At 43.5% G+C, this 21061-nt stretch overlaps 1 protein-coding gene across 2 annotated transcripts in view; it reads left to right on the top strand.

Annotated features, from left to right (window-relative positions):
• Positions 1-21061, top strand: part of KIAA1549 (KIAA1549 ortholog) — a 149096-nt gene that overhangs the window by 80886 nt on the left and 47149 nt on the right. For both annotated transcript variants that reach the window (XM_073621478.1, XM_073621477.1), the window contains exons 3-6: positions 998-1086; positions 14671-14848; positions 17448-17578; positions 17666-17849. In XM_073621478.1, the coding sequence (XP_073477579.1) occupies positions 998-1086; positions 14671-14848; positions 17448-17578; positions 17666-17849 (582 nt within the window). The remainder of the gene's footprint in view (positions 1-997; positions 1087-14670; positions 14849-17447; positions 17579-17665; positions 17850-21061) is intronic.

The raw sequence follows: 21061 nt of genomic DNA, 5'->3' as shown, positions 1-21061 counted from the left end.
GTAGGGTGATGATGCCGGAACTTTTCTTTGGTGCTGTTCCAATGACATGTATGAAGATGACGGTCTGAAGAAAGCAAAATTCCACGATCATTGATGATATGGGGTTGCATGTCAGGTAAAGGTACGGGGGGAGATGACAGTCAATAAATCTTCAATAAATGCACAGTTTATATTGAGATTTTGGACACTTTTCTTATTCCATCAATTGAAGGAAAGTTTGGTGATGACATCATTTTTCAGGATGTAATCTGATGCAGATGTTTGTTTTAGAACTGCTAAGTACATGGTGATTCCATAATATTTTCCTCAGAATTGAGTGAGTCCATATTTTTTTCCTCTGCTTGATCTGCAAAACAGTTACAAATTACTGCAGTTTTCTTTCTTTTTTTTAAACTTTTTCTTAAAGCAGAGGTCCATCCAAAAAAAAAAATAAGAAAGAAAAACCAGCAGCTGCTGGCTTTTAACAATAGGACACTTATCTGTCCTGGAGTCCAACGATGTCGGCACCGCAGCTGTTGTTTCCGTCTGTCGGGTGCTGCCGCCGCCAATGCAGGTAAGGGTACCCGGCAGTGTAGCCTTTCGGCTTCATGTCGGGAACTCTACTGCGCATGTGCGAGGCCCGCTTCTCTCTCCTACTGGCCCGGCGACAGGGGGAGGAGGAGGGAGCCCCAGTCGTGACGTCAATAGCCGCGGCTTAGGCTCCCGGCAGTGGGAAAGGATACCTGTCACAGACAGGTATCCTGTCCCCCCTCGCCGGAGGGGGGGAGGAATCAGATGAGCGGAAGTTCGACTTTTGGGTGGAACTCCGCTTTAAAGCCAGAAGGTTGGAATGTTAAATGAAAATAGTTTTGAGGCATGTCTGTGATTATTTTTTTTCCTACACAATTAAACAATTGATTGAACATTTTCCAAAAGTGTTGATTCCATACTTTTTGCCAGGGGTCATAGAACAGGAACAAAAAAATGTTTTATAATTGATTGTATTTTTATTTCTCAGTTTTGTCAAGACGATCCAGCATCCAGAACATCACTGAATCCATCAAGGAATTACTAACGCTAAACTTTAACCGTCCTGTGGAAATTGAGGTGAGCGGGCTGACGCAATAAACGCTAGTTTTGATATTTTTCTCATAGTAAATGCAGTTTTCTGACCATGTTGCTCATTTTCAAAGTCGCTCTGGGCAGTATCTCTGCTTGAGCAGTCCAGATGATGGAGACAAAAATTTTCACAGTTTTTGGATGGAGTGGTCACTGGTTGGAACTTCTGTCAGGTTATAAAGCTAACCTTCAGGCCGGCGCTCCCGCTAGGCGAACTAGGCAGCCACCTAGGGGCGCTCTGCTGCCTAGTCTAGCCTAGGGAGGGTGCAGGCCAGTCCAGATGCATGGATCACTCATGTAGTTTCGCCGGGCTAGTGCTGGCTGTGTGTGTCACTCACTGCGCATTGCTGTGCAGACCTCACAAACAGGGCCGTCTTTTTCATGGGGAGTCCTGGACTAGTGACGCAGCGGTGGCGGGAGCATGGAGAAGTGAGTGCCCGGGAGGGAGAAGAGCTCCCTGACCACCAGAGAGGTGAGGACCAGCCAGAAGGAGAAGGGCCCTGCTTGCTGCTGGCCAGCGTGAACGTCCTCTGGAAGGAGGTACCAGGCATTATACACATGACACACTTACCCACAGACTGGGACAGGGGGTGCGCAGAGGGGACTGCAGACAGGGCTAGGGGCCTCGCTCTCTCACCCCCAATCCCCTCTCTCTCAAACCCCCCTTTTCTCATCCTCAATCCCCCTCTCTCTCAGGCACCAGCTACATAGATAACATCCACCCTCCATAATATTTCCACTGTTAGGTTTTTGTCGTTTCGGGGGGGGGGGGGGTGTGCGTAGTGTGCAAAATAGTCTAGCACCGGCCCTGTATTTGTAAATTTGTGGCACAGATAGACTGCACAACGTGTAAAGGAAAGCACCACTCGGATGCCGCTGTGAAATGAACTGGCTTGTTCAAGTCTCTACTGCCAGTTGCTGGCAGGGCCGCTGATAGAGCACAATTAACAACTCTAGAACTCCAAGTGTAGCACAGGACCACACTCTGTTAGTGTAAACCACAGTAAGGGTCAGTAAGTACAGGCTGACCTTAGTTCAGTCTCCTTCCATCAGAGACACCGATCTAAGGCATTTCACCCAAACAGGGCTTAATCATACCGTGGCTTACACTATCAGTATGTGGCCTGGCCCCTTGCTACACTTGGAGTTCTACAGATACACTGTATATACTTCTGTAAATTGATGTGTTGTCACCTGAATAACCTGCATCATATATCTGGATTAGTCCCACTTACTGCCTCTATTAATAGCCAACTAATTGGCCAAAGTGTCAGAATCCTATAAATATAAAAACTGTGGCTTCACATCTCAGTGCGTGGGTGATAGAGAGCATCATGTCTTCAGATTGGAAACAGATACATTATCCAGTTTATTTATTCTCTATTCAATTTCTGTCTCTCCTCTCCTTTCACACTCTATTCTATAGGTGTAAAATATATATATATATATATATATATATATATATACTACAGTGCAAATGTTTTAGGCTGGTGTGAAAAAATGCTGTACATTTAGAATGTTTTCAAATATAGAAGTGCTATTAGCTTTTTTTTATCAGTTAACAAAATGTAAAGTAAATAAACAGAAAGGAAATCCAAATCAAATCAATTTTTGGTGTGACCACCCTTTCCTTCAAAATAGCATCAATTCTAGGTATACTTCCACACAGTTTTTAAAGGGACTTTTTTTTTTTTTTTTAGACATCTTGGCGAACTAACCAGAGATCTTCTGTAGCTGTAGGCTGTCTCTTTATGTAATCCCAGACAGACTCAAAGATGTTGAGATCAGTGCCCTGTGGGGGCCAAACCATCATTTCCAGGATGCCTTCTTCTTTAAAGCATTGCAGATACCATTGATTCTGACCAATCGCCCACTTAATTTGTGGAAATACAGCCACATCTTGCAAGGAGCCTCCACCATGCTTCACTGTTGCCTGCTTACACTCTTTATTGTACTGCTCTCCAGCCCTTCAGCGAATAAACTGCATCCTGCTACAGCCAAATATCAAAAATTTTGACTCATCAGTCCAGAGTACCTGCCACCATTTTTCTGCAACCCAGTTTACGTACATAGTTGAGTTGCTTAGCCTTGTTTTGACATCGGAGGTATGGCTTTTTGGCCACAATTCTTCCATGAACACCACTTCTGGCCAGACTTCTCTGGACAGTAGATGGGTATACCTGGATCCCACTAGTATCCACCAGTTTTGTGCAGCTGGCACTGCTGGACCTCTTCAAAGATGTGTCATTTATCTGCTGCATTAGGTTTCCTTGGCCGACCACTGCACCTACGGTCCTCAACATTCCTCAATCAATGGTGTCCTCAGTGCTAACAAATACAGGCAGATGCTTATCCATCATTCCATACCATCAGGGAGGCGTGTGAGTGGCCCCAAATTTATTCTGCAGCAGGACAACGACCACAAACAGAGCCAATGTCATTTATAACTATCTTCAGTGTAAAGAAGAAGAAAGGGGTTTGGTTTGCCCCCCACAGACCCCTGATCTCAACATCTTTGCCCGGGTGAGGCCTTGCTGATGGAGTATAACTACCTTGTCTTTCCATGGTGTGTGACCTTTGACCTGAAACTGTCTTCCACAATTTCACCTTAGTAGCAGAGTTTGGCTGTCCCTCACCAAGTGTTAAGGCTCCTGCACAGCTGTTTGTGTCAGTTAATGCCTGTGTTTCAAAGTACATATGAAATTGATGCTCATTAGCATCTGCTTCATATAATTGGTTAATCATACATCTGACTCGAATCCTACAAAATCCCTGATTTTGTGCAAGTGTGCAAGTGTAAGAAGCCAAAGGGTGATCACACCAAATATTGATTTGATTTAGATTTCTCCTCTTTTCGCTCAGTTTGTAAATTAATAAATAATTAAAATATATATTTTTTAAAGGATTCTTACGTTATAGCATTTGTTCACACCTGCCCAAAACTTATGCACAGTAGTGTGTGTGTGTATGTATATATATGTATATATATATATATATATATATATATATATATATATATATATATATATATATATATATTATAAATAAAAGGGCTGTGGAAATTAACGATTAACTCCTCGAATAATCGTTCATTTTTTTGATCGATCAAAATTTTTTGATCGGTAGGCTGCCTGCCCTGGGGCCGCTTTGGGCCAAGCTGTGGCTGCAGCGCTCCACTCCCTCCTCCTAATCCTCCACTATATGTCATACACAGTCTGCAGGCTTCTCCCGCTGTGTGTCTTGGAGCTGGGTGGGAAAACTTTGGCCGCGCTGTGAGAAAAGTCCCGCCCTCCTCCTAGATCAGCTCGTTTTCACACTCAGCTCTGAGACACACAGCGGAAGATGCCCGCAGACTGTGTAATCCAGGCACAGGCACTGACTACAGTGAGACTGCATTATGGGCACGGTGAGACTGCATTATGGGCACGGTGAGACTGCATTATAGGCACGGTGAGACTGCATTATAGGCACGGTGAGACTGCCATTATAGGCACGGTGAGACTGCCATTATAGGCACGGTGAGACTGCCATTATAGGCACGGTGAGACTGCATTATGGGCACGGTGAGACTGCATTATGGGCACGGTGAGACTGCCATTATGGGCACGGTGAGACTGCCATTATGGGCACGGTGAGACTGCCATTATGGGCACGGTGAGACTGCCATTATGGGCACGGTGAGACTGCCATTATGGGCACGGTGAGACAGCATTATGGGCACGGTAAGGCTGCGATTATGGGCAGGGTGGGGCTACGATTATGGGCATGGTAAGGCTGAGATTATGGGCATGGTGAGTTTATGACGTGTGACGTCCTAGCCATGCTCCGCTATGTCCGGCTTCGGCCGTTGCCATAACAACGGTGCTAAATCAGCTAAAAGTAATTGGATCTGTATGTGCATTATACATTAATCGAAATTAGTCGATTCATCAATTAAAAAAAAAAGACGGTTAATTGAACACTAATATTTTAATCAGTAACAGTCCTAATATATATGTGTGTATATATGCTATATTGTCAAAAGTATTGTGGCACCTGCCTTTTACACGCACATGAACTTTAATGGCATCTCAGTCTTAGTCCGTAGGGTTCAATATTGAGTTGGCCCAGCCTTTGCAGCTATAAGAGCTTCAACTCTGTTGCATAGGCTGTCCACAAGGTTTATGAGTGTGTCTATGGGAATGTTTTACCATTTTTCCAGAAGCGCATTTGTGAGGTCACGCTCCATTCTAATTCATGCCAAAGGTGTTCTGTCGGGTTGAGGTCAGGACTCTGTGCAAGCCAGTCAAGTTCCTCCACCCCAAACTCGCTCATCCATGTCTTTATGGACCTTGTTTTGTGCACTGGTTCGCAGTCATGTTGGAACAGGAAGGGGCCAGCCCCAAACTGTTCCTACAAAGTTGGGAGCATGAAATTGTCCAAAATGTCTTGGTATGCTGATGCCTTAAGCGTTCCCTTCACTGGAACTAAGGGGCCAAGCCCTATCCTAAACCATAATCCCCCCTCCACCAAACAATTTGGACTAGTGCGCAAAGTCTGAAAAGACATGGATGAGTGAGTTTGGGGTGGAGGAACTTGACTGACCTCAACCGGATGGAACACCTTTGGGATGAATTAGAGCGGGGATTGCGAGCCAGGCCTTCTCGTCCAACATCAGTGCCTGACCTCACAAATGGTCTTCTGGAAGAATGATCAAAAATTCCTATAGCAGAACAAAATATTACAGCGCACATATGCAAAAAAGACATTTACCTCCAGCAAGGCTAGTTTAAAACACCTAAACATTTTCAAAAAACATTATTAAAAAATATGGGGATTTGGTCACACCATATTGCTATATGGTGCTAAGCCTACTTACTGCTACAAAGTACCCCATGATTAGTGGGTCCTACACTATCCATAAATTGGGAGATCCTGCTTCTCTGAACCATGAGAGCAATACACTCTTCTATATGGGAGCACTTTGAGGTCTCCACCCATGACACAAGTGGACACTAATGAGAAGTACTTAATGAAAGAGTGGGGTGCTCCTCACCCAAAAGGATTTGGTCAGAATCCATACAATAGACAAACAAGATATTTGGGGGGCACACCCTAAAAAATGCATTAAAGATGGTGCAGCCATAAGACCATACAGTAGAAGAAAATATTACAGCGCACACATGCAAAAAAGACATTTACCTCCAGCAAGGCTAGTTTAAAACGCCTAGACATTTTCAAAAAACCTATAGCAGTATGGTGTGACCAAATCCCCATATTTTTTGATAATGTTTTTTGAAAATGTTTAGGTGTTTTTAAACTAGCCTTGCTGGAGGTAAATGTCTTTTTTGCATGTGTGCGCTGTAATATTTTCTTCTACTGTATGGTCTTATGGCTGCACCATCTTTAATGCATCTTTTAGGGTGTGCCCCCCAAATATCTTGTTTGTCTATTGTATGGATTCTGACCAAATACTTTTGGGTGAGGAGCACCCCACTCTTTCATTAAGTACCTCTCATTAGTGTCCACTTGTGTCATGGGTGGAGACCTCAAAGTGCTCCCATATAGAAGAGTGTATTGCTCTCATGGTTCAGAGAAGCAGGATCTCCCAATTTATGGATAGTGTAGGACCCACTAATCATGGGGTACTTTGTAGCAGTAAGTAGGCTTAGCACCATATAGCAATCTGGTGTGACCAAATCCCCATATTTTTTAATAATGTTTTTTGAAAATGTTTAGGTGTTTTAAACTAGCCTTGCTGGAGGTAAATGTCTTTTTTGCATATGTGCGCTGTAATATTTTGCTCTGCTGTATGGTCTTATGGCTGCACCATCTTTAATGCATCTTTTAGGGTGTGCCCCCCAAATATCTTGTTTGTGAAAAATTCCCATAGACAAACTCGTAAACCTTGTGGTCAGCCTACCCAGAAGAGTTGAAGCTCTTATAGCTGCAAAGGGTGTGTGTGTGTACATAAATAAAATAAAAATGTGTATGTGTATATATACATACATACATACATACACACACACACACGTATGTGTGTGTGTGTGTGTGTGTATATAGATCTATAGATATAGATCTATATATAATTTTTATTTAATTTTTTCCTCACATACAATAACAGCCTCCTGTACCCGTCTGATCCCATGCCTGCTCTGTTTTCAATGTCCAACTTCCCAGTAAGCCCTCTCCCGTGGCGTCCATCCAGTGGGAGTGGACAATTAGGGTTGGTGTGTGGTTGGGACTTGGCTCCTGGTGTGTAGCCCAGAAGTCTTAGAAGTCAACCCCTTTGTAACAGAGTGCACCTAAGATCAAAGGGGTACACAGAACAGAGAGATTAGCATGCAGCCCGTGGTGCTTTTTTTATTTTGGAGGTTTAAAAGGGCTAATAGATCCCAACTCAAAGGGCGTCCTGGTGACAGCCCCTCAGGGGTACAGGTCCATGATACCCTGCACTCACAGTATGTCCTTGAATGATGCTGGGTGTCATGCATTTTGGATGACTGAAGACATCTTGTGGCTGAGAAAAGGCGACCACTTTGCATTGAAGGTATGCATTGCAGCAAGGGGTGCTTGGGAAAAAAAAGAAACTATGTAGCCCTGAATTGGATTTTGAAAATGTATCGTTTTTAAAGTCAGTGTTTGTTAGGCACTTTTTGGTAGTTGATGTTGATTTGTGGTATAAGATATGATCATTTATGCAGCACACACACGTTCATATTTGCCAGCCTTTAGAAATAGGCACCCAAGGCAAGACAGGAACAAGCAGTGCACTCTGGGAAATATTTGTATATTTCAGTCCAAGCTTCACTTGACCAGAAGTAATTTTACGATTTACAAAGGTTTGTTTGCACTCAGGGAGGGTTGCCTGGAGTTTCTAAACTAAAGTGTTTTGCTGGAACAAGTTTGTTAGCAGTGCAGTTTAGTCTCTTTCCACCTGCTGAACTATTTTATACCCGCTCCCCTAGCATCAGCAGTGCCCAGTAGGTCTGGAAGGTTTGTTTAATTTGTTTTTTATATCTGCCCTTCTGGCACACTGCACTGTCTTTGCGTGCTGGTGCCAGCTTGGGTCAGTGATTTTCACTGAAGTTTAGGAACAAGGACCTCATTCAAGGACTGGTATAGATGCTGCAGGGTAGTAAGTGCAGGAAAGGAAGTACTTATTCCTGCAGATCAGACGTTTGCTGGACGGAGAATGATTTAGTGTAGGGACATCAAACACATGCAGACGTCCTTTCCTGAAAGTATGAATTCGTCTTTTTCAATAATTTGTAAGCAAAGTTATAATCATAAAAGTAAAAAAAAAAATCCAAGTGGTTGAAATAATAGGTAGGGGTAAATCTGCTTGCTAAAAAATTTCACTTTGTACGTTCGACTTCATTGATTTTTTTTCAGTTGACGCATTCTGAAAAATGTGTGCGTATGTATATATAATATCTTTTTTTTTTTTTTTTTTTTTTTCATTTGCAAATTTCTTTTATGTTGTTTTGTCCTTATAGTATATGTATAGCCCAAACTTTTTTTTATTCCTTTCAGTTTTGGAAGGAAAGGATAGAACCCTTCTGTGATTTATGTTGCTGCCTGTGTCCCTGTCCCCTATTCACCCTGGATTTACACTATTTGTCCTGGTGACCCGGTCGCCATTAGAGAAAGTAGGAGGTAATCCAAAAATTTGAATTGTCACCAGAAAAGGAATATAGGGGAAATCTTCCAATGGGTTCACTTGTTCTAGGGACAGCTTTCTTTGTAGAGATTTCCTCTAATTTTCTGTTGTATCTTAAGGATGGGAAGTGTAGAAAAATCTTCCTAGAGAGGAGGGACACAGGCCAAAACAAATAAACTGACAGGGAACTGTTAGAAATGATAAATAATGAACCAAGGCCTCATTTACAATTGCTGGTTGAGCCATGTGGACATTTCCTAGGCAGACTGTATTTGCATGCAGACCACCCTAGGTATAGGGTTGCCACCTGTTCGTGAATCACCCGGACAATTGGGGTTTGGAATCATGCGTCCGGGTTTCAGACTATCTGAGGCCCGGGCACATTATTCAGACTGGACTAAGACTCCCCCCTTCTCTCTCCTGCCTCTAAGTGAGTAGGATACATACTATAGTACTATAGTAGGATGCATACTATGAAAAAAAAATAGCTGTGCGACGCTGAAGTGTTTGGGTTTGACTTGAAGAAAAGGTGGCAACCCTACATAGGTAACACCCACATGTGATGCTAAGCCTCCATAATTAAAGAACTGAAATGCACTGAATAAAAGGGGTTGGCAAGGACAGTCAAAGCTAGGTGATGTAGTGGGCAAGGAAAGGACTAGGCATTGCTGGATGTCCTTCACCAGGAATTGAGGCAGGCTCTATCTCTTTCTTGCATCTTCTAGTGCAAATTATGAGAAGCTCACAGTGTGCAGTGAAATCAGAGTAAGCAGTTTCAGTACAAGAGAGGAGGCTGTGCAAGACTGAAGGGAAGGCTGACGATCAGGTTTAATTTTACTAGAAAAAGTATATTCACGTCCATGTTCTGATGAATTGAAAAAGAAAAGTGCCCTGGGGTCCTGCAATTCTTAGAGAAATGTTTTCCTTTATGTGAAATAGGAATAATTTACTTGACATGCTTGTGTGATTCCCTCTTATCCCGACCTCAGAAGATCCCCTGTACATTATTGATGAGGCAGCTAAATATAGATACAGAGAAATACGTTCTAGATAATCCGCGGTAAAGCTGAGATTGTGTTTGGGGAATGAAAGTAGAAAGTGTGCACAGAAAGTAGAGATGACAGACACAGCAGAAAAGATGAACAGCTTACTCATGGAGGTATAATTGGTCACTCCGCTCAGAAGTGAGCGTTACGTCTTGGTGGAGTCTCAATCTGACTTCTTGTTTGTGTGTCTGAGAATCCTTCCACAAAGAGTCACCTCTATTCCTTGGATCAAAATATTCACATATATTTATTAATAACTGCGGATACTTTATTATAATATACAGTGAACACTTGTGCCCCGTACACACGAGCAGATTTTCCATTAGAAAAAACTTGGATGGTTTTTCCGACGGAATTCCGCTCAAGCTTGCCTTGCATAAACACGGTCACACAAAAGTTCTCTGAACTTTCGACCGTCAAGAACGCAGTGACATACAACACTACGACAAGCCGAGAAAATGAAGTTCAATGCTTCCGAGCATACGTGGAATCGTTTCCGAGCATGCGTAGGAATTTTGCACGTAGGAATTTGTACAGACAATCACATTTTCATATAGGAACTTTTTACGACCGAAAAATTGAGAACCTGCTCTCAATCTTTTTTGCTGGCAGGAATTCCGCATTTTCCGACCAAAAGCTCTCATCAGTCTTTTGCTGGCCTTATTTCCGATCATGTGTACGCGGCATAAGAATAGCACCAAATACTTTTTTTCCCATAATAGATTTCACTTTTGCTACTTCATACAGTAAAATATTTCACAACTGTAATGCTTTTACAGTAAAGAATATCTTCCCTTACCCAGACTGCAACTACTACTGATAGTGATTTAAAGTGATGGTCTTCCTTAAAGTGATACTAACGTCTCAGTTTTTTTCATTTAAAAACAAAAAATATGTCCTACTTACCTGATCTGTGCAGGTAAGCAGCCCGGGTCCTCCTCTTCTCGAGTCCCTTGCCAGTGCTTCTGGCCCCTTCCTCCTGCCGAGTGTCTGCAAATCAAGCAATTACCTATGGGGGCACCCGAGCCACCACTGTGTGTGTCCATTTAGACACAGAGCCGCCATTTGGCCCCACCCTTTCTCTCTCCTCATTGGCTCACTGACTTTGATTGACAACAGTGGAAGCCAATGGCGCCGCGCTGCTGTCTGTCATTTGGGAGGGAAAATCCCGGGCAGCCAAGTCTCTCCTGCAATATTGCTGGATCGAGATGGGGCTCAGGTAAGCATTACGGGGGCTGCTGCACACAGAAGGTTTTTTACCTTAATGCAATGAAATGCATTAAGATAAAAAAAACCTTCTGATTTTACAACCACTTAAACCTCTTCATGCCGAGCTCACAAATATATGTGGCCTCATGGAATGGAAGTTGACCTTTAGAGGTGCCGCATATATGCGCTCGGCATATGTGCCGGAAGTGTGCTCCATATAAAACAAAAGAAAATTCCCAGCTCAACTTACCAGCCAGCCTGCAACCAACCAAATTATCCTTTCTAACAGTTTGTGATAAAAACAGTTGGTTGCAGGTTGGCTGGTAAGTTGAGCTGGGAATTTTCTTTAGTTTTGTTTTACATGCGTTGCCCTTCCTTGTGCTCCTAGCTGCAAAGGCCATTTTTTTTGGGGGGGGGGGGGGGGGCAGTGGCTATTTGTTTGTAAGTGTGCTGCATAGCCTGCTCCCTGCATGAAGACTGAGCTGTCACCTACATAGGTGTTGTTACACTGACACATTACACAGGATGCCGTACCTAACATGAAATAATATATCTGATACTGGGTATGCTTTTAGGCCCTGTTCACACCTGAGTTGATTGTCTGCTTGAAGCTTGTAGCTCTAAAACGCTCAACAAGCCAAATCCCATTCATTCCAATAGCCCCTGTTCACATCTGAACATTCTGTTGCCTGAAGCAAAACACCTGTCTCTCAAAGAAGTACATGAGCTTCTTTTTGGCAGAATACAAGCGTTTTTGGCCTCATAGACTTCAATAGAAACACCTGATTTGGGGTGTTTTACGAGCCTTTTTTGTTCAAATAGCAACTCTCAACAACTAATTTCCTCTCCCTCTCCTCCCCCTAGTGCTTTCTATTGGCTAAACAAAAACACCCAAAGCCATAAAACGTTTGTAAAACACTTCTATAATGCTTTAAAAATGCTTGTAAAAAAAGCTGCAAAAACTCTTTAAAAAATGCCTGAAAAACACTAGTAAATCGCTACGCTTAGGAGTGAATGGAGCCTAAAGGCTTCATTCAGATGGGCAATGTCACCTGAGCTTCATGCAGGCAGCCCTTAGGGGTGGATGCAGACACGGCGACTGCACAGACACAGCTAAATATCTAAACTTGACATGCATGCAGGCGTGAGTGCACTGCATTCGGATCAATGTACCCGTTCCTGCACACATGGCAAATTTTGACATGCAGCTGTGTCCATGCATCTACTGTATCTGCTTCTACCTCTATAGACTGCCTGCACGCAGCTTGGCGCAATAACAAATACAGCCTGCATGCAGAACAGGTATCCACACCTGTCTGAGTGAAGCCAAATATATATATATATATATATAAATATATATATTTATTAATTATGATTTCAGGCACTCCCCACATTTGGTGATGATGCCTGGCATTCACACGATTCAACACTAGGCATTCAAGGGTGCCCAGAAATGTGCAGGAACCTTCTTCACACTAGACTGGTATAGACCAGTGTACGGCACATCGCGTGTCTACCAACTGCCATAGACTGATCTTTGTGTCACTCTGTGCTGCTACTTTTCTCCAAGGTGTTTCACTTTAGAAGCAATGGGACACCCGGATGTTCTAAGGTGACAATTGGTCTTCCTAGAGATGCAGATCCTGGATAAACAAACCAACTGTCCTAAAAATACAACCTTCCAGCTAACATGGAAAAAGTGAAATCGACTACATATATGGGCTGCACATTGGCTTAGTGATTAGCATATCTGCCTTGCAGCACTGGAGTCCTTGGTTTGGATCCCAGCCAGGACACTATCTCCATAAGGATTTGCATGTTCTCCCTGTGCTTGCATGAGTTTACAATGCAAAGAAGTGCTGGTAGGTTAATTGGCTCCTATCTAAATTGGCCCTAGTATGCGTATGTATGAATGTGAGTTAGGGACCTTGAGGGCAAGGATTGATGTGAATATACAGTATGTAAAATACTGTGTAAATTGTTGGCAGTATATAAACACCTGTATAAAATAGCATATATATGATTTACCGGCCAATAGACTAATAAAGTAGCTTACATATCCCATATCATCACTGTGCCATATCAATGCAGAGCATGATTAGGGTCACAACACAAAGTTTGTGGTTCTTCAGAATGTACACTATATTGTCAAAAGTATTGGGACATCTGCTTTTACACGCACATGACCTTCAATGGCATCCCAGTCTTAGTCCGTAGGGTTTCAATATTGAGTTGGCCCACCCTTTGCAGCTATAACAGCGTCAACTATTCTGGGAACACTGTCCACAAGGTCTAGAAGTGTGTCTATGGGAATGTTTAACCATTCTACCAGAAGCACATTTGCGAGTTCAGGCAGTGATGTTGGACTAGAAGGCCTTGCTCCCAGTCTCTGCTCTAATTCACCCCAAAGGTGTTCCATTTGGTTGAGGTCAGGACCCTGTGCAGGCCAGTCAAGTTCCTCCAACCCAAACTCGCTCGTCCATGTCTTTTATGGACCTTGCTTTGTGCACTGGTCCAAATCATTTGGTGTGGGGGGGGGGGGGATTATAGTGTGGGGTTGTTTTTTCAGGGGTATGGCTTGGCTCCTTAGTTCCAGTGAAGGGAACTCTTAGGGCGTCAACATACCTAGACATTTTGGACAGTTTCATGCTCCCAACTTTGTGGGAACAGTTTAGGGGTGGTCCCTTCCTGTTCCAACATGACTGCGCAACAGTGCACAAAGCAAGGTCCATAAAGACATGGATGAGCGAGTTTGGGGTGGAGGAACTTGGCTGTCCTGCTCCTGTTCTGGAAGAATGGTCAAACATTCTCATAGACACACTCCAAAACCTTGTGGACAGCCTTCCCAGAAGAGTTGAAGCTGTTATAGCTGCAAAGGGTGGGCCAACTCGATATTGAACCCTACAGACTAAGACTGGGATGCCATTAAAGTTCATGTGCGTGTAAAGGCAGGCGTCCCAATACTTTTGACAAGTATAGTGTATGTCACTTCCCTGCCTCCTGACCAGCTAGTGAATATCCCTATTTTAATTTTACCTTAACATCTATGTATTTGCTAATTAAAAAATAAATAGCAGGCAAGGGGTTCACGAAGGAGAGTGAGGTCAGAATTAGTAGCAGGGTTCTGCATAATCCAATGTGATCTGAATACTGGTGAGGAATGTTTATAATATGGATTACAGTGGTTGTAAATGCAGAATTATTTTTTACCTCACTGCATTCTATATATTAAGGTGCAAAACCTTCTGCATGCAGCTTCCCCTGCAGCCCCCCTAAATACATACCCGAGCCTGATCTCGATCCAGCCATGTGCAGGAGAGCAGCAACTCTCTCGCTTCTCTCCTTCCTCATTGGCTCAGATACAGCAGCAGAAGCCATTGACTCCTGCTGCTGTCAAACACAGCCAGTAACACAGAGGGCAGGGCTCGGGAGTGAACACACACTTGTCCCCCATTAAAAGCGGCATGCTTTTGTGGTACTTAGCAGAGGGGGGTGGGTGCCAGGAGTGCCAGCGGGGGACCCGAGAAGAGGAGGATCAGGGCTGCTCTATGCAATGCCCTTGCACAGAGCAGGTAAGTATGACATGTTAGTTATTTTAATAGAAAGCTTTAAAATCACTTAATAATATGGTCTGGAAAATTTTCACTGGTGTGTTGTTTTATTTCTTTCTTTCAGGTCTATACATTGTCAGAGAGCTACTCGTTCATGGTGACCTCTGGACCCTTTGTGTATACTGCCATTGCTGTTGTTAATCTTTTGGGCAGTAGCAGCCTTGTCATTGGGCCGGCTCCTCCCATTGTGTCTCTGCAGACCGCATTTCTTGGACTGGGCCAAAGATTCCATGTTCAGACAGGTGAGACAAGCTGAGCACCACTTTTGGTACCATGATCTGCAGGTTTCCCTTCTGATATTCTGAATCTTATTGTTTAAGTATAAACCCTTTTATAAATGTGATGGAGCAGGGATTGACCCAGGAATATAGAGTCCAGGAGCCATTCAGTCTCATCTAGGAGCCCGCAGGAAGCTGACTACAATAAAGAATGCTCTCAGTAAAGCAGAATTTAGTCTATATAAACCCCGACAATGAATTTCTCTTGTTTTGGGCTGGTAAATATACCATTGGTGCTTTGTTATATCTGTTCGATAAGTGCAAATTTTTCTTAAAAAGTGTAAATATTGCCAGAAATGCAGTGAAGACCTTCTGTACCTTCTGCTTACTGTTATCAGTTTTGTTGTTCCCAGCTCTCTCTTTGGACTACTGAACACCTTACCACTATGTTATGAAGAAGGGGTGTTGTTCTGTAGTCCTGTGCTAGGGTGACACCCCAGGACATTAGGACACCGAGTTAAAATAAAAACAAAAAAATGCCTGAAAAAGAGAGATTTAATAGAGTGATGGCAGGAAAAGACCAGGTTGCTCATGGAGTCTGGGCCTTTTTTTTTCCTTAACCTTTTTGAGTACTATTATTATTATTATACAAGATTTATATAGCGCCAACAGTTTGCGCACCACTTTACAATATAAATGGAGACAATACAGCAACAATACCATTCAATACAACAGGGTTAGGAGGACCCTGCTCCTGGGAGCTTACAATCTAATAGGGAGGGGCTGGTGAAACAAAAGGTAGTAACTGTGAAGGATGAACTGATGGTGGAAGCAGAAGATTCGGTTGTTAGCTGAAGGCAAGAGAAGCCTCCCTGAAGAGATGAGTTTTCAGGGATCGCCTAAATGTGGACAGAATAGACGATAACTGGACAGATTTAGGTAGAGTGTTCCAGAGGATGGGAGAGGCTCTGGAGAAGTCCTGGAGACGAGCATGAGAGGAGGGGACAAAGGAGCTAGAGAGCAGGAGGTCTTATGAGGAGCAGAGAGGACGGGTTGGGTGATATTTGGAGACAAGATTGGCGATGTAGTGAGAGTTGTAAATGGCTTTATTTGTTGGGCAATGGGAAGCCAGTGGAGGGATTTGCAGAGAGGGGTGGTGGACACTGAATGGATGGTAAGATGGATGAGTCTGTCAGTGGCATTCATGATAGACTGAAGAAAGGAAAGCTTGCGGAGAGGTAGGCTAATGAGGAGGGCATTACAATAGTTAAGGTTAGAGATTACGAGTGACAGCGGCGAGCTGTGGGATGGCTCCTGTGTCCTGCAGTCTTCCCCCTTCTCTCTTCTTCCGTTCTGCTAGGCGTCCAATAGGAGCGCCTGTGCCTTTAGCCAATCAAGTGACTGGTATTAGACCTGTGCTCCCTGGCGGAGAGGTGGTTCAGTGTTAGAAAAGCAAATATTAATTTGCTTTTCTAACACATCTGGGTGGACTCCGAGCGCAATGCTCTGCGCTCTGAGTCCACCCTTTTTGAAGCCTATTAGAGCCCTTGGCTCTAATCAGGTGCTTAAAAAAAACACCCCAGCCACTGTGACTTAGGCGCCCGGTGTCCAAAAAGGGGCCGGACGCCTGAATAGGGGGCGGCAGCGGTGGCCATGGATAGATTCATGCAATGCATGAATCTATCCATTCATGTAGGGGGGTGGCGTTATGGAGGGTGCGGCGCCCGTGTGCCCTTAATGGACGGGCCGCCCCTACATATAGGAGTGTTATTTTGCTGTGCAGATTGGAATATTATTTTTCTCCATACTCTGTAATGCCTTGCTTCATTTCATGAAAATAAAGAAAATATATTTTTAAAAAATCTATATAGATGTTTTAGGACCTCCTTCCTTCTGCTGGTGATCCCTCTAGTGATGGCTAAAGATCTATATAGGTGAATCAGGACCCTAGTGTATTGGTGGTCCCTCTAGGGATACACCCCACAGTTCTGTTTACTTTCACCGCTGCCTGGCCACACTGGTTAAACTAATAAGCCACCACATCTAGGGGCTGCTAAGCTGCAATTTATTACATTTTTGTTCTTAAATTTACAAGTACTTTAAAGTGGTAGTAAACTCCCATCTGGATTTTTATCCTACAGGTAAGCTTATAATTAAGCTTACCTGTAGGAAAAATAAATGTTCTAAGCACCATTTAGGAGATATTTGATGTTTGGCAGCTGGTGACATCACCGGTGCATGCCCTCTGAAGGAACAGCATACTCATGCAGTTGCTTCAGAGCCCCGTGCCTTGGCTGTGACTTGCGCGCACAGGCGGGATTGATGTCATCGCGGCTCAGCCATTCAAGCGGCCAGAGTCCACGAATCTAGAAGGAAGACCGGTTGAAGATGGAAGCCCTGTAAGCGGTGACAGATCGCCACAGTCCATTGTGTTATTGCGTTGCAGGAGGAAATTTGTTTTTGTTTTCCTGAAGTTTACGACTTTAATTTTTAATATTTTTGTGTGCTGGGTCTCTCGGATGTGTATGGCTCTGACTATATATCTAGAATAGGATATGTGTTGTGTTGACAGAGGATTCTACATGGCTCAGTTTCTTTTTACTCTTTGTCGCTTCCCCCGCAGTCCTGCAGTTTGTGCCGCAGTCAGTCGATATCAGACTCTGCACATTCAGCGAGCAGATCCAGAAGGGGCTGAGCCTTGCGCTGTTCGAGGTGCGCAGACTGCGCCAGGAGATGGAAAATCTCACTGTTCAGGTAATAGAGATTGTACCACTGAGGACCTGCCATGGATTGTGTAACTTCCTGTGAGGAACATACTTTTTTTTTTTTTTCACTCCATAGATAGTGAATATCAGCACCAGTGTGCCTCGGGAGATGATCTGGAAGGCACCAGTCACCATCACCTACTCTGCTCAAGACCACAGTGGATTCCTGAATGGCTCTGAGATAAGCGATCAGTTGAGGAATCTGACCCTGGTAGAATTCAGCTTCTTCCTGGGCTTTCCGGTGAAACAGATTGCAGAACGTGAGTGTGAAGTCATGGCTCTGTCTGCCTGTACTGCTGGTTTAGGTTCCAGATTCCCAGGGGGTGCAGTGCTAGTTTTGAAACTCTTACTTCAAACACATGTTAGCAAAATGTTACTATATCAAGTTAATATATTGGGAAATGCAAAATGATTGTCTTTTTGGTCATTTTTAAGGGTGCAATGGGTGTAAATGGTTCTTGAGGTTCTAGGAAATGCCTTTTACCTTTCTTGGGCTTGGTCTTGTGCCCAAAAACAGCCCTTTATTAGTTGGGAACATAATCTTATATATTGAAGATCCCCAATGCTAACTTTAACCCCTTGTAAATGTGCATTTCCCAAACCCTCAGTGCCTTCTGTTCCCCATATCAATGCTGATGTGGTGATCACATGACTGTGTTAGAAAGCAAAGCCAAATTATTTGTTTCCCTAAGCAGTGAAGTTCAAGACTACATTTGACATTTTCGACAGACAAAATTGGCAAATTTTGCAGCAAAAGTAATTTTGGGAAAATCCCTCCCCTCATCCCTATCCAGTACACAGAAAGGTCAGATTTCTACAAATCCACCAGTGTCTGCTTTTCTAATATTTAGTCAGGCTTTAACGGCAGTTCTGTCAGTTGAACACAATAAATAACTTCCTTCTTAGAATGCTGTAAATTATCTACAAAACTTTGAAAAAAAAGATTCTTAGATTAAATGCCTTCGGTGAAAGCCATGAAAATGCCTAGAGCATTTTTATATGCAGGTAAAACTTTTACTGTGAAAAAAACAAAGTTGTAATACGTCCCCTAGGAAAGAATGAAGATAGTCAGTAGTGGGAGTGTTGATTTGTAAAGGACCTGTCTCGGGTAAAATGCCCCCCCAGTCTCTGTCTCCTACAGCATGATCCAGTTTCCAACCTTGCCTGTGCACATCTAGAATCATTGATCATTTTCACAAGTAAATCTTCAGGCTATGATGGTCTTCTGTAGCATTACATATAATGGATATTACAGGTGGCCCTTTGGTGATGTCAGGGGCCACATTATACCTTGTAAGTTGACAACCACTGCATTAAAGTAAGAGGGGTCTAACTTCCGAGATTGTCTAAATCAAAGGTTCTTAACCCCCAATCAGTGGCTGCCGGTCTACAACAAGGGGTACAGGGGCGCCACCCCCCACCCCCCAGCCTGGGGCGCTGCCTCTATGTGGCCGCGCACTGGACGGGCCGCAACTGGGGCACACACTGCGTTGTTTGGCCCATTCCCCCCACTCTCTGCTCACAGGATTTGATTGACAGCAGCAGGAGCCAATGGCTGTTCTGTGATTGCAGGGAGAGAGTTGCTACAGGCGGGCACAGCTTTAGATCGAGTGGGGTAAAAATTGGGGGGCTGGCAATACTGCTACTGGAACATTTTTTACCTTAATGCTGGGAAGAATGCATTAAGACCAAAAATGTTATTCCTTTAGAAACACTTTAAAAAGCCTAAAAAACAAGCCTGTTTTTTTTATTATTTAAAACTTTGATATATGGTTAAAAAAAAATGGATATGTTTAGATCCATTATAGTTTACCTGTGACTGATAACAAGTGCAGGGCACGGTTTTGGATGCTGAAGCAAAAGTGAGAACAAATGCAGCCTTCATACCCAATCACACTACTGCATCACAGAGCCAAATCATTGATAGGCTGAATAATAAAGAGGCCCTTTCCTCGTGCAGAATATCTTATGCTCTACAGGAGACTTTGCAATTTCTTTCCCACCTGTCTTCTTACACCTCTAGGGGAGTGAGATCTTTGCACTTTGTAAGTTACCTGCTGAAAATGCAAGTGGTATTCCATGGTGTGGACAACTGGATCTGAAAATCCAGCGAGCAGATCTCACCAGTGGAGAGCCTCAGGGAGTAATGCAAACAATAAGAAATTCAGCCCATCCTCCACCTACTATATATCTTTAAACATAGTTATGGTGTTTTGAGCTGTTAATGATTTGATAATGGTTTGAATGGAAAAAGTAAGATGTCATGGTGATGTTGCATCTTTCCCCGTGGATCCTAGAGACAACAGTGACCTGCACTCCTATTACCCTCCTGATGATGTAATAGCAATCTGAGTTCAGGCTGGCGCTTTCATGTTCTCTCTCTGAAAGATGATGTCACTGTGTATTCAGTGGCTGTTTACAAAGACAAAGCCCCCCTCCTGCCTTCCTGAATCCCCCTGAATAATACGGAGTCTGAACAAAGGAGATTCCTGAGCCGTAAACTTTCCCACATTCCCCTGCTCTAGAGGGCAAATAAACTGAGGATTAGAGGAGTGGGCAGATCAGATCCTTCACCTCTAATACATTTCCATGAGTAGAGGGAAGATGGAGTTACTTAAAATGTTCTTGTTATTTCATAACAGCTTTATATGGCCAATCAGTCTGTGGTGAGAATTCATTAAGATTAGTCTGGATTCTATTTGTCCTTTTATTCCATAATAATTTTCACTTTGATTCACACATGAATATCAAATACTGTAGGTGTGGAAAAGTCATTACCTTTATTGTACAGTACAGGACCCAGTGCTTGTAGTAGTAGACCATGGGTTAAATGCAGACTACCTTCAGGTGATTCTCTGCAAACCACCAATCCTTTCTCCACTGATCATCATGTAAGGGAGCATTTCTCCACTGGCCATCAATGTAAGAGTGCATTTCTCCACTGACCACCAATGTAAGCATTGTCCACCAATGTAGGACTGTCTATGTAAGGATGCATTTCTCCACTGGCCATCAAAGTAAGGATGCATTGTCCACTGGTCACCAATGTAAGGGTGCATTGTCCACTGGATATTAATGTAAGAGTGCATTTCTCCACTGACCACTGACTGACCACCAATGTAAGGATGCTTTTCAGCATTGTCCACCAATGTAGGACTGTCTATGTAAGGATGCATTTCTCCAGTATGTTACCGTGCATTTCTCCACTGGCCATCAATGTAAGGGTGCATTTATCCACTGGTTACCAATGTAAGGGTGCATTTATCCACTGGTTACCAATGTAAGGGTGCATTTATCCACTGGTTACCAATGTAAGGGTGCATTTATCCACTGGTCACCAATGTAAGGGTGCATTTATCCACTGGTCACCAATGTAAGGGTGCATTTATCCACTGGTCACAAGTGTAAGGGTGCATTTATCCACTGGTCACAAGTGTAATGCCCCGTACACACGGTCGGACTTTGTTCGGAC

The sequence above is a fragment of the Aquarana catesbeiana genome, linkage group LG03 (genome assembly GCF_042186555.1).
Source record: "Aquarana catesbeiana isolate 2022-GZ linkage group LG03, ASM4218655v1, whole genome shotgun sequence".
In the NCBI taxonomy this organism is placed as follows: domain Eukaryota; kingdom Metazoa; phylum Chordata; class Amphibia; order Anura; family Ranidae; genus Aquarana; species Aquarana catesbeiana.
This window is presented reverse-complemented; position numbering and strand designations above follow the sequence as displayed.